The 12,773-nt window shown below is 41.8% G+C and overlaps 2 protein-coding genes and 1 long non-coding RNA gene across 5 annotated transcripts in view; 1 reads left to right on the top strand and 2 right to left on the bottom strand.

Annotated features, from left to right (window-relative positions):
* Positions 1-1,900: 1,900 nt before the first annotated feature.
* Positions 1,901-11,015, bottom strand: TCF24 (transcription factor 24). Its single transcript, XM_058699741.1, has 3 exons — positions 10,699-11,015; positions 9,673-10,085; positions 1,901-2,310 (listed from the first exon to the last, which is right to left on the bottom strand). The coding sequence occupies exons 2-3, from the start codon at positions 10,060-10,062 to the stop codon at positions 2,197-2,199; spliced, it is 504 nt and encodes a 167-aa protein (XP_058555724.1). The 5' UTR covers positions 10,063-10,085; positions 10,699-11,015; the 3' UTR covers positions 1,901-2,196.
* A 33-nt stretch (positions 11,016-11,048) lies between these two features.
* The window catches only part of LOC131494999 (uncharacterized), a 59,228-nt gene continuing 57,503 nt past the window's right edge, over positions 11,049-12,773 (top strand). The window contains exon 1 of the long non-coding RNA XR_009253707.1: positions 11,049-11,283. This is a non-coding gene — a long non-coding RNA (uncharacterized LOC131494999). The remainder of the gene's footprint in view (positions 11,284-12,773) is intronic.
* Positions 12,128-12,773, bottom strand: part of PPP1R42 (protein phosphatase 1 regulatory subunit 42) — a 53,924-nt gene continuing 53,278 nt past the window's right edge. For all 3 annotated transcript variants that reach the window (XR_009253706.1, XM_058699737.1, XM_058699738.1), the window contains one exon: positions 12,128-12,414. Coding sequence is in view for 2 of the 3 variants with exons in the window: in XM_058699737.1 (XP_058555720.1) it covers positions 12,369-12,414 (46 nt within the window). In the remaining variant the exon portion in view is untranslated. The remainder of the gene's footprint in view (positions 12,415-12,773) is intronic.

A 12,773-nucleotide genomic window follows, 5' to 3' on the forward strand; every position in this document is an offset into this window, starting at 1 on the left:
TTAACAGGATGAATTCAACAGAAGTCATTATTTTCCCCCAATTAAATGCTTTAACAACTGTAGCCAAATAGATTATTATTATTATTAGCAATGAAACCATTTTTCTGAAATTCTTGCTATCATATGTAGTATTTAGAGTTCAGTTTCGGGTAACTATAAAGAAGTTTGATTTCCTTCCTTAAAAGATTATTCTTAGCACTTTTTATGGCAATAACTTATAATAGTGAATGGCTAAATTCATATCTCATTTTACATTTTATTCCTTTCAATGTTATATGAGTGGGTAAATATATTCACAAATATTTAAGTATGTAAACATCTTTGCTACATATTTATATGTAGAAAGTTTTTATTATATGCTCCCTCTTTTAAAGACATGCTTTGGTCACATTACAAGGAGTATTCACATTAAAGTAATGAAAATGACAAACTATCAGGTATGAGCCATGTTCAGCTGAATCAACTGAATGACAGTTTTTGCCTTCAAATGGTCTTTCACATCATTTCACTGTCAAAAGCTAGAAGAAAACTGAGGCGAGGAGAAAATAAAATGGTGGTCAACAGCTATACTAATCCAACTAAGTCCATAAATCCATTAATATACCTTTCTATTTGCTAATCTTGGATCAAATGCAGTTACTTTAACACTGGGTTTTTAGAAATAAATGAACTTTACAGTTGGAAAGTGCAATAGTAAGGACTGGGGAGAAAAAGAAGAAAGGGAGTTAAGACATAAGAGACTGATGATTTTTTAAATCTGTATTACACCCTATTTTGAGATTCAGTGTGTTCCCCTACTCTCTGGCTCTGACCCTCAAGCTTCTGCTGAAAACCGAAACTGGTGTAATCAGGCAGAACAGCAGCTCCCTGGGCACTTGGTGTGTAGTGTAGTGGGAGAGGCCCATAGCAGGGCACCTTCCTGTTGTAGGTTAAATTGGGGCAGATTCAGTGGGGTCTGCTCTGGCCTGATTTATCTCAAGGTAGTCACTCTGTGTCCTCAGACTCTCTCAAGGTGCAGATCAGTGCCAGAATTCCCAAATCAGACAGGTTTTTTCCTATTTCTTCTTTTTTTTTAAATTTTTAAATGTTTATTTATTTTTGAGAGACAGAGCCTGAGTGATGGAGGAGGCAGAGAGGGAGGGAGACACAGAATCCAAAGCAGGCTCCAGGTTCTGAGCTTGACAGCACAGAGCCGGATGCTGGGCTTGAACTCATGAATGGCGAGATCATGACCTGAGAAGTCAGACGCTTAACTAAGCCACCCAGGCACCCCAGTTTTTTCATATTTCGTAATGGCCAAGTAGGTAGATTGTGAACGGCAATTGACAAGGGAGAGAAGGAGCCTAGCCAAAGCAGTGACTGTCAAGGGTCATGGGCGCTCACTTGAAGCCCCTGACAGGCTTGGCTCTCTGTAAGATGGCTGCAGCTGCACCTGCTCATCTAGCCCAGGACCTGAACATGGGTGGGATGGAGGTGAAGTAACTAGGGAGGAGGGTGACAAACCCTCTGCCCAGTGACACTTATCTGCTGTTCACACTGGGCTGCAGGGATTCCCAAAGCCTTCCACAATTTGGAAACATAGTAAGATATTTAACAGTCATTTAGGAAGGTGGCCAAGCCCTGTCCAATACAGCAAACTATTCTACTGCTCCAAGTTTTCTAAGAGGGAAAAATAACTAGTTATAGAAGTTACTGCAACTTCATATTATCTCAACAATCTTTTCACACGTATTTAGCTAAAACTGAATAAATGATCTCGTGCTTTCCAACTGAAATGGCTTCTTAGACCAACTTTAAGCACAAACTGGTTTTCACAAAGATGGAATACTGGTGTCAAGACTATTAAGATATCAGCTTCTCAGTGTGTACTAGATATACTACAGAAAACATGTACAGTCTCTGGATACATACACAATTCTTCGACTTTGGTGTTTTTCTTTTTTCCAATAGTTTTTCTTACAGTATTCAGTAGTGACTATCTCTCACAATGGATAGATAAGCTGGGTGTTTTGTCCAAGACCAATTATTTAAATCCACATTTATATAGATTAGACAGATAAATCTGAACTTCCAACCATGGATTCACATGTGAACTTTCAGGAATGATGTTTGTTATGTCTGATGTAATAAATATAGAATTATTTCCTACTATTTAAAAATGACGCCACTTTCTACCAGCACCCATCAGAGGAGAGCCTAAGGCTGTGAGTCTGTTGTAGTACTGCCATGATTTGCTCTTTCTCCAGACACAGAATGCTTCAGAAACTGACCAGTAGCACCAATGTATAATCTTGATCGCATGGGCCATTTCTGAAAAAGAATATTTAAACAAGAATCCAAAAGTTAGTATCTATGACAGATATGCCTGTAATAGTAATACTAAAAATTCCAATGTCTCAAGACAAATACAATATCATGATGTTTGTAACAAATGTAATTGTGAAATCTAAGGAACAACATGAAAAAAATGTTTATTAATACTAACAATAAAAGTAAAAATAGGGGCACCTGGGTGGCTTAGTTGGTTAAGTGTCTGACTTTGGCTTGGGTCATGATCTCACTGGTTGTGAGTTCAAACCCTGTATTGGGCTCTGTGCTGACAGCGTGGAACCTGTTTGGGATTCTCTATCTCCTTCTCTCTCTGCCTCTCCCCTGCTCACACACACTCTCTCTCTCAAAAATAAATGAACCTTAGGGGCACCTGGGTGGCTCAGTTGGTTAAACACCCGACTTTGGCTCAGGTCATGATCTGACAGTTCGTGAGTTCCAGCCCCCTGTTAGGCTCTGTGCTGACAGCTCAGATCCTGGAGCCTACTTTAAATTTTTTTTTTTTTTTTTTTTTTTTTAGCGTTTAATTATTTTTGAGACAGAGAGAGACAAAGCATGAACGGGGGAGGGTCAGAGAGAGGGAGACACAGAATCCGAAACAGGCTCCAGGCTCTGAGCTGTCAGCACAGAGCCCGACGCGGGGCTTGAACTCACAGACTGCGAGATCATGACCTGGGCCGAAGTCGGCCGCCCAACGGACTGAGCCACCCAGGCGCCCTGACCTGGAGCCTACTTTAGATTGTGTCTCCCTCTCTCTCTCAAAAATAAGTAAATATTAAAAAAGAAGAAAAATAAACATTAAAGAAAGTAAAAATATACCAAGACTTTGATTATAATTGTATAAATATAATACATGTGCATGTGGACAAGAACTGCAAGAAATTAGGGAGAATGATAATAGTTAAGTGTAGGAAAATCTATCTATCAATAATGTTTTAATTTAAAACTAAACCTAGGGGTACCTGGGTGGTTTAGTCGGTTAAGTGTCTGCTTCTTGATTTCGGCTCAGGTCACAACCTCACGGTTTCGAGTCCTACATCAGACTCTACACTGTCAGCCTCTGTCTGTCTGCCCCTCCCCCACTCACACTCTGTCTCAAAATAAACTTAGAAAAATTAAAAAAACAAAACAAAAACTAAACCTAAAGCAAGATAAAGCCTAAAACAAGATTCCTGGTTTTAAAGATATTTTAAAAAGTAATACATGGTATGTATTATACGTCTCCACTTGTCACAGAACTATAATGAAAAGTGACTAATTCAACTATCTAAACATTTTATCTAGCTAAAAGAGCGTCTCAAATCATAAATATTAGAATATTTGGTGTTATATAAATATAACATCCAAAATAAATGTCTGGATGTAGCGGCATCATATAGCACTAATCTCTCAGTAGTTATCACATTTGTATTTTGATTGCAACTTTTCTAAATTCACTTTAAACATGTACTTCTCAAAAATAATATAACTTGGGGCGTCTGGGTGGCTCAGTCGGTTAAACATCTGATTTCAGCTCAGGTCATGATCTCATGGTTTGTGGGTTCAAGCCTGCGTCAGGCTCTGTGTGGACAGCTCAGAGCCTGGAGCCTGCTTCAGATTCTGTGTCTCCCTCTCTCTCTCTGCCTCACCCCAGCTTGTGCTTCTCTTTCTCTCTCTCTCAAAACTAAATAAACATTTAAAAAATTAACATAACTTATTGCCAAATAGACATGATGATGAAAAAATGTATTACATAAGTAGTACTTTCAGAATTTTGGGGGGGCGGTCTGGTAGTCAGTTTTGTAATAGGTCCTTGGAATACTAATCAGAGAAATAGTATTTTTAATTTTTTTAGTGTTTATTTATTTTTGAGGGAGAGAGTGAGACAGGCACAAGTTGGGGAGGGGGAGGGAGAGAGAGAGAGAGAGAGAGAGAGAGAGAGAGAGAGAGAGAGAGAGAGAGGATCTGAAGCAGTATCCAGGCTCTGAGCTATCAGCACAGAGCCCTACACAGGGCTCAATGTCACTAAATGTGAGAACATGACCTGAGCCAAAGTCTGCCGCTTAACCAACTGAGCCACCCAGGTGCCCCAAGAAATACTACTTTTATACAAAGAGAAAAGTCTTTAGACTAATAAAGTGTAACCCCCAAAGGTCAGCAATGGGATCCCACACTTTCTAGGGAGTAAATGCTGACATGAGCAGCAGGTTATTTTTATCACTGAACATTTACAGGCAGACTGCTGGTTACAAGCACCATGAAATGTTCTTAAATGCCTGACAGATGATCTGCAGTGTTCAAATAGAAATACAATTATTAACAAGGCAAAGACCATAAGAGCTTCTGATTCTAAACCCAAGCTTCATATTAAAATTACATGGGGAGCTTTAAAAAAGACTGATGACCAAGTCACACACCAGACCAATGAAATCAGAATGGACCTCTTTTTGCAGAAGTTGAGTGTAAGGTACTTCTGAGTACAGTTACTTTCACCTAAACTGGCATTCCAGATGTAAAATGTAGCTATAAGGGATAGTAAGTGCGCATGTGATATAATCCAGGAGTTTCTGTTCTTAACCAACAAAAGTCCTATTTTTATGCCTCCATATATGATAAGTGAATTTGCTCTCATGCAGTTCAGGTCCATTTTAGAGTCCTAAATTCAGATTATTCTGGCTGGAAATCTATATTTTAAATACGGATAAAACGTAAAATTTGTGTTTCTTAGAATTAAAAATGGCCTACTCCTATAGAATCTTCCTATAAATAACCTTACATCTTACATTTGATACAGTAATAAGACTGACAGTGTGCTACTTATTTTTGCAACTCCATTTCAGGGTTGTTGTTTTTTTTTTTTAATATTTATTTATTTTGAGAGAGCCTGAAAGAGCGCATGTGGATGTGTGCAAGTGGGGGCAGGGGCAGAGAGACAGAATCCCAAGCACACAAACTGTGAAATCATGACCTGAGCAGAAATCAAGAGCTCAACCAACTGAGCCACCCAGGTGCCCCTTCAGGTTTGTTGTTTTAAATCACAGATGTGCATTCTTATATGTTCTGGGTGTATCACTGGTCCTGTCCTTGGGATTCTTGCCATGGATTCATAACATGAAGTGTTTTAGAAACTAGTCTGGGGTTTTTCTGATAGGTCAGGACCTGACATTGTTAGGTCAGATTCAAGTCCTGCCTTATACTGAAGAACACTGTGCCACAGTGCTATGGACTGTTTGTGTCCCTGCCCCCTAACCCCCAAAATTCTTATGTTGATTCTCTAACCTCCAACATGATGGTATTTTGTGGAGGTAATTAGGGCCCAATGAGGTTAAAAGGGTGGGTCCTTCATGATAGATTAGTGACCTTTTGAGGAAGAGAAAGTTTCTCTCTTCTGAAAAAGAGCGAGGTTGCCAAACTTCAAGATAGGAAGAGAACTCTCTTTTTTTTTTAACATTTTTTAATTTTATTTTTGAGACAGAGAGAGACAGAGCATGAACGGGGGAGGGTCAGAGACAGGGAGACACAGAATCTAAAACAGGCTCCAGGCTCTGAGCTGTCAGTACAGAGCCCGACGCGGGGCTCGAACTCACAGACCATGAGATCATGACCTGAGCCGAAGTCGGCCGCTTAACAGACTGAGCCACCCAGGCGCCCCAAGAGAACTCTCACCAGGAACTCACTTGGCCAGCACCTTTATCCTAGGCTTCCCAGACTCCAGAATTGTGAGAAAATAAATTTCTATTTTTTAAGCCTCTCAGCCTATGGTATTTTGTTATTGCTGCCCGAGCAGACTAACCCATGTAGTGAATAGTGTAGGGTTGAAATCATCAATTTCAAGTGTAAAATTTTTGGCATATTATAAACCTGTGCCTCTCAGTCTTTTAAATTCCTGCCTCATATTCATGAGCATAAAGATCTCATGCTTAAAGTTCACATGTAATTTGAGTATTCCGTATGAATTAAATATATTTAAAAGCAAATAAAATAAACATACTACTGAATGCTCCCTGATATTTCTGATATGTGCTACCTGGGTCCTACTGTATTCAGAATCACTCTAAATCATGCAACCAAATGTGGAGACAAATGAAGGTGAGACATAGGTAATTAATGAAGAAAGTTAACATATATGTCAATTTTGGGGATGCCTGGCTGGCTCAGTGGGAGGAGTGTGTGACTCTTTTTAAAAATATATGTTTTTAATGTTTATTTATTTTGAGAGAGAAAGAGAGCACAAGCAGGGGAGGTGCAGAGAGAGAGGGAGAGAGAGAGTATCAAGCAGGTTCCACACTGTCAGTGCAGAGCCCAATGTGGGGCTCAAACTCACTAACTGTGAGATCATGACCTGAGCCAAAATCAAGAGTCGGACACAACCGACTGAGCCACCCAGGCGCCCCCAGGAGTATGTGACTCTTAACCTCAGGGTCAGGAGTTCAAGCCTCACATTGGGTGTAGAGATTACTAAAAATAAACTTTAAAAAATGCATATGTGGATTTTTGCCTCATTTTTCATGAACTTAATAAAACTTTCTATTTTAAGAACTTTTGATTTTGAAAAAGGCTTCTAATGATTTTATTCAACTGAATTTACTGTACACATATAGTTTTAAGAGTCAGAAATAAAATGTAAATAAAATATCAATCTGCATGTCAGCATCATGCCAAAAAAGCCAGTTGATGGATTTACATTTCACTTTTCAATGGTCCGTTTTAACATTGTGTAGATTAACACAATTCTGACCTCTACTTTACCTAATAAAATTTATTTGAAACCATGTTGTTTCATTAGGCAATCTAAGTAAACTCATACAATTAACCGAATTAAACCTGAAAACCTTAAAAATGCACTCTTGGATTTTGGAGTTAAATGACCCAATGACAAAACTTTGTATTTATTTTTTAAATTATTTTATATGTATAATATCAACAATGAGTCTCCAGGGGTAATGCAATGAATAAAGACATTTGTACTTTTCTCCCGATATCAGAATCTGAAATATATCCCTCTTTCTTTGGAGGATCATTTCATTTTGGTACACTCATGCTGATCAAATTGCTCACATCCCAAAAGGATGAAAACTGCTCTTTTAGGCTATGCCCCAGGACCCCATTCACTTAAACTTTCCAGTTTCATTTGAGATACTCTTAAGGTAAATCTCCCACAATGCTAACCCCAATACTGATAATAAGGACTGATGACTCAAAATCATGGCCTTTAAATATTTGTTAACAGATCTTTAATCATCAAAGACATAGTAATACTATGGTGTAAGGCAGAATCTTGGAACATTTTTTTAACTAAGGGTTACAATACCCTTAGTTAACCAAAAAGTACAAATAATCAGAATATTTTTATTCCTTTTGCATAAGATTAATCAAAGATAGACTTAATACTTAAGCATATACATAAAATAATGTGTTACAGGTGGTTTCAATTATGTGTATGAAACCTCTTTACTCCAAACCTCTGCAGCACATGGTTATAACTCTCTTATAGCACACAGAACATTTTCCCTTACAGCCTGTTGCTTTATTTTTGTCTTTGTCTTTATTATATGTTCATTTAGGGCAGAGATTGAGTCTTATTCTTAATTGTATTCAATCTCCTAATAATGCTTTGCACACAGTAGACACTCAGTAGATAATTTTAATATAGACTAGTCGCTTGTTCAACCATCATCAATTTCATTTTAAAGAGGTAATCCTTGGCCTTGTTTTATCATCCCTAGAATTGTCTTTTAAAATAAAAATAATTGGTCCAAGGACAAATGAGATTTAATTTTTTAAAAAGAATTGTAAAGCTACAAAAACATTTGGTACCTGAAAAAACAACTACAAAAAAACTCTTGTTAAGCTTATTGTTACATGAAAATTATTAATAGTATTAATAATGAAAAAGTATGAAATGACCATTCAAAAAGATACAAGAAACGAAGGTGAAAACAATTTGAATCGTATCTCCCACAGAGACATTTAACAGATGTTTTCTGTATTAAAGTCTATTTAATGTTGAACTTTTTTAGAGTATATGGAAAATGTCAAGCCAAAAGAAATCTAATATTAATGATACATTTGAATATCAATCCAAAGCAGACTGTAGTGAAAAACCCCTAATTATTAGTGAATGACTTTTCAGCAGAGATTATATTATATATCACAAAACAAGGTCTATCATAATCATAAATCAGTGATATTCCAAATTTCTATATTTGAAATAATTTGAACCTAACATCATGTTGATTATATTTGTGAACCTGAACTTCACATAGTTTTAAGTAGAGTTAATATTAGTGTACTTTACCACATTTCAATGATGATTATTCAATACTTTATTGAACACTGACATGCTTAGGCCAAGTCCTAATCTTGTATTTGTGTGTGTGTGGCAAAATGTAGAACCAAAAATTCAAAAATTTAGGTTTAGAGAAAACAGGGAACATGATGTATCTTGAACAAAGCCAGATGAATGCTGGATTTCAAGACAATCAAATCTAGGCGAAAAGGATGATGCAAAGTCTAAATACTGCAATACAGGTAATAAACCGTAACTGTATACACTATATTAAATAAAAAACCCTATTTTATCTATATGTAATGTAAAAAATTATACAAAGCATTCTGTGGGCTAATTTTGCACATTACAGAATTTGAATATAGTACTCAGCTTAATTAACATATGCCAATCTATTGTGAAAATTACATAAACAATTATTGTTTTTTTAACATTCTAGGTAACTGTCTAATCCATGATAATTAACCTTTATTAAAAGGGACTGAAAATCTACTCTATAGGATGGCAGACCGGTTTCATTTTGTTCTTACCAGTTTTACAAAAAATTTTAAACAGTGATTTCCTGGATTATTTAAAGGGCGATAATTCCATCACCCCCGTTTGAACGAAGCTTTTCAAACATTTGATATAAACCACAATGGAAATGTAATTATGTGAATTAAAAACACTTAAAAACTCTCAAAGGCTCATAACTGTAACTCTTGATTCTAAAAACCACCAAAACTTGCCAACCAAACACCCTGCCAGGCACCCCTGAGAAACTTTCCATTTAGGAAAGGCATTGCATAGGCTGCATCCTATAAAGAGGCGCGATACACCCCTCCCAAAGCCACCTCGGGTTTAAATCCACTACCTGCCAACGATTATGACCTGCCAACAGTTATGGAGTAGCCTTTTGCAGTGGGGACGTCGCTACCTGGGCGCTGGTGGGCCAAGATCGATCTCCAGGTCAGTTCTCCGCCTCACCCCGAGCGAAGAGTGAGAGTTCGGTGGCATCAGCCCAGGCGATGGCCGACACTGAGGGTTAAGGTGCCCTGCTCCCCACCCCGACTCCGCAGGGCACCCTGCCTGCCTACCTTGACAGGGTGTAGGTAGCCGTCGCCGCGAAGGGCGCCCAGCCCGGGGTCTGCCGGCGCCTCGGCGTCGTCCTGCAAGCTGCGGGTGAGGTGGGCAATGTAGGTAGTGGCCAGCAGCAGCACGTCCAGCTTGGACAGCTTGGTGTCCGGCGGCACCGACGGCAGCGTGCGCTGCAGCTCTAGGAAGGCGTGCCGCAGAGTCTGCACGCGGCTTCGCTCCCGCGCAGCGTTCGCTGCTGCCGGCCGCCCGCCCCCCAGGCGCGCACCGCCGCCGGGGCCCGCCGGTCCTGCCCCTGCCCGGCCGGGGCTCGAGTCGCGGGTGGCTGCAACCGCCGGCGCGGTCTCGTTCCTAGCTATCAGGGGGCTGCCTGCGGGGCCGTCGCGGTCCATGGCGGCTTCCTGAGCTGCGTGCCCTGCAAAGGACCCAAGGCACGGTGAGGCCCGGCGCTGGTCGGGCTTAAACCGGGGAAGCGCAGGCCTCTCGCCTCAGCAGCACGCCGGGCCAACGACGTGGCTGGGGCGTTCTCAGAGATGAGGTTGTTTTGACTGGGGCGTGTTTACCTCCCCGCGTCTGAGGAGAGTTGTGGGGCCTGACAGTTCCTGGGCTTAGAGGGCTAAGGAGGGGCGCGGTGCCGGCTTTACTTTTCACGGACAAATTAAATGGAAGGGCTATTCTACCGAGGAAGGAGGATCTCGGAAGCAGAGCTCCGGTTCGTAACTTGTTTGCACTTCTGGAACGTTGTGCGCCAGCCCCGCAGGAGACACGGTGCAGATCATTCTCGCGGAGCGCAGCGCGTAGCCCCGGGCCATCTCACGGCCGTCAGTGCTCACGCGGGTAGTCCTCGCACCATTCGCTCTCGAGGCCAGGGATCCCGGGGGGGAGGGGGGGGGGTGACTGCAGGAGCTCATTCTAATTTCTACGGGAGGAGACGGGGACCCTGACCTCACCTTGTACTAAGGCACCCGCTACCCCTCTGAAACCTGGGGACCAAGCGTCGCGACGGGGGGTCGAACCGAAATCCTCACCTTTCCTGGAGCGGCAGTGCAGGGCTCCGCTCTGCTGCGCGAGCGGGCGAGGAGCGTCTAGCTGGGTCTGCGTGGCCAGGGCCGCCACAGGTCACTCCATCCTCGTCTAGCCGAAGTCTACAGCCGCTTCCAGCGCCTGCTGGGCGCGTCTTTTATACAGGCGCCCCCGTGGCCAGGCGTGTGTGGGCCAGACTTGATGTCAGGCGGAAGAGCAGTACCAGGCGAGGTTCGCGCCCACCTGAGGGGCTCTGCCCGGAGCTGAGAGTCATTAATCAAACCGTCCGGCGGGGCGGGGCTATAGGGGGCGGGGCTTCCGCCTGGCCCCGCCCTCGCCCCCGTCGCGGTTCACTTTGAGGCGAGCCTGCACGCCCTGCCTGTCGAGCGTCCGCGGTGTTGAAGGCCCTTCGAGTTACCGCGCCTCGCCGCGGGTCTTCAGCCGCGGACCCAATCTGAGCGAGGGCGCCTCTTAGGCACACGCAGAGCTGAGGCGGGAACCCTGGCGTTTTGTGGAGAGTGACTTTTAATTTTCTGAGGAAATGTGAAGTGTGCCGTTGCCATGCGCTAACCTATTATTCTACCACCAAGGTAAATGTTTCGTGTGCCCTAATTACTTAAAGCACCTCCACCTCTGTAGTCCGTGACTAGTTTATTGAGCCGCTCAGAGATAATGCTCCCACTGTGGTACTTGAAGTTCCTCAGAGCAGCGTAAATGGCCCTGGGATCGCGGTCGCTTCTCCCCGGGGGCGCGGACCGTTGTGGGCTGCCTCCGTAGCAAACGCCGGGCCTCGGTTTTTTCCCTTCTTTTTTTTTTTTTTTTTTTTTTGACCTAAAATTGGTCCTGGCTCCGCCCCCCTGCGGGGAACTCTCCTGAGAAGTCCTGCACTTGGGAAGACCCGCGGGAAGCGTGGTCCTCGGGCTGTGCGATGAGGCGCTCCAGCCAAGGCTCTTTTAGAATGCTGGCTCTGCGCCTTGGCCTCTTCCGAGCCGGCCTGGGAGGCGCTGGGCCCGGGACGCCCCGCCTCTGTGGCTCCCGCCGGCCCTGGGGACCCATGCATGGCCTTCAGAGGTGAAGTCCTAGTGGACGCACGGTATTTTCTAGAACGTAATTAGTATATCCTTGAAATAATTCCTACAATTCGAAGAGCAGGACATTTAGAAATCTTCCATCTTCCTTCGACTCAAGACAATATCAAATTTAAAATATTAATGAATTTGCTCTTGTATATGCGACATCATTTCTTTACAATAGATTTTTAAATTGGAACTGTTAAGTAGTACGTAGTAATGGTGACACTAGTAGTTTAATGTATCATTCCACACATTATATTAGTGAATCAGTATATCTTCAATTCCCATTCAGTAACTGTAATTAGATTTACACTTTAGAAAGGAAAGTGGTTCAAAAAGGATTACTTTCTTTTGATGAATGTGGAAGCACATCTTTATTTTCTCAGTAAATTGTATGTGATGAGGCATAAAGCAATTGAAAAGCAATTTTCATTTTCTTTACATAATGAGATACCATAAAGCTACAAATTGCAGAAGATGCTATTGTCTAGTACTGTAAAGGTAAAAAACAAATGTTAAAGAACACTTAAGGACGAATTTACTTTTTTTTTTTTTTACAAACATTTTCTTTTGGGTTATGTAGAAGGTGAAATTCATATATATCATTTTTTTGTCAGCAAGCTTTCACATTCCTTCAAAGAGGGATTCCTGTATTAATAGAGAAAAAAAGAGCAATATTATTTCAAAAATGAAATTGATCCAAAACGCACACAAACATACAGACTCTATAATACAACAATAGTAGAAGCTAATCACTAGAAAAGCTAGTCACCAAACTGTGTGAATCTTCTCAGGCTTTAAAAAGCAGAAGGAAAGATTTCCCCACTTCCCCAGAGTAGGGAAGAATGTGGAAAAAGTATGTGTTAGGAAAAGTGTGGAAATAAGAATTTTGGAAGGAAGGTGGGCTGAGGCTAGAGTGAAGCAAATTAGGTGCCTAGGGCTCCTTAACTTTTGCACCCTTGACATCTCACATGCCTCATTCTAGCCTAGCCTGCTAAAGCCTTGTC

The sequence above is a fragment of the Neofelis nebulosa genome, chromosome 14 (genome assembly GCF_028018385.1).
Source record: "Neofelis nebulosa isolate mNeoNeb1 chromosome 14, mNeoNeb1.pri, whole genome shotgun sequence".
In the NCBI taxonomy this organism is placed as follows: domain Eukaryota; kingdom Metazoa; phylum Chordata; class Mammalia; order Carnivora; family Felidae; genus Neofelis; species Neofelis nebulosa.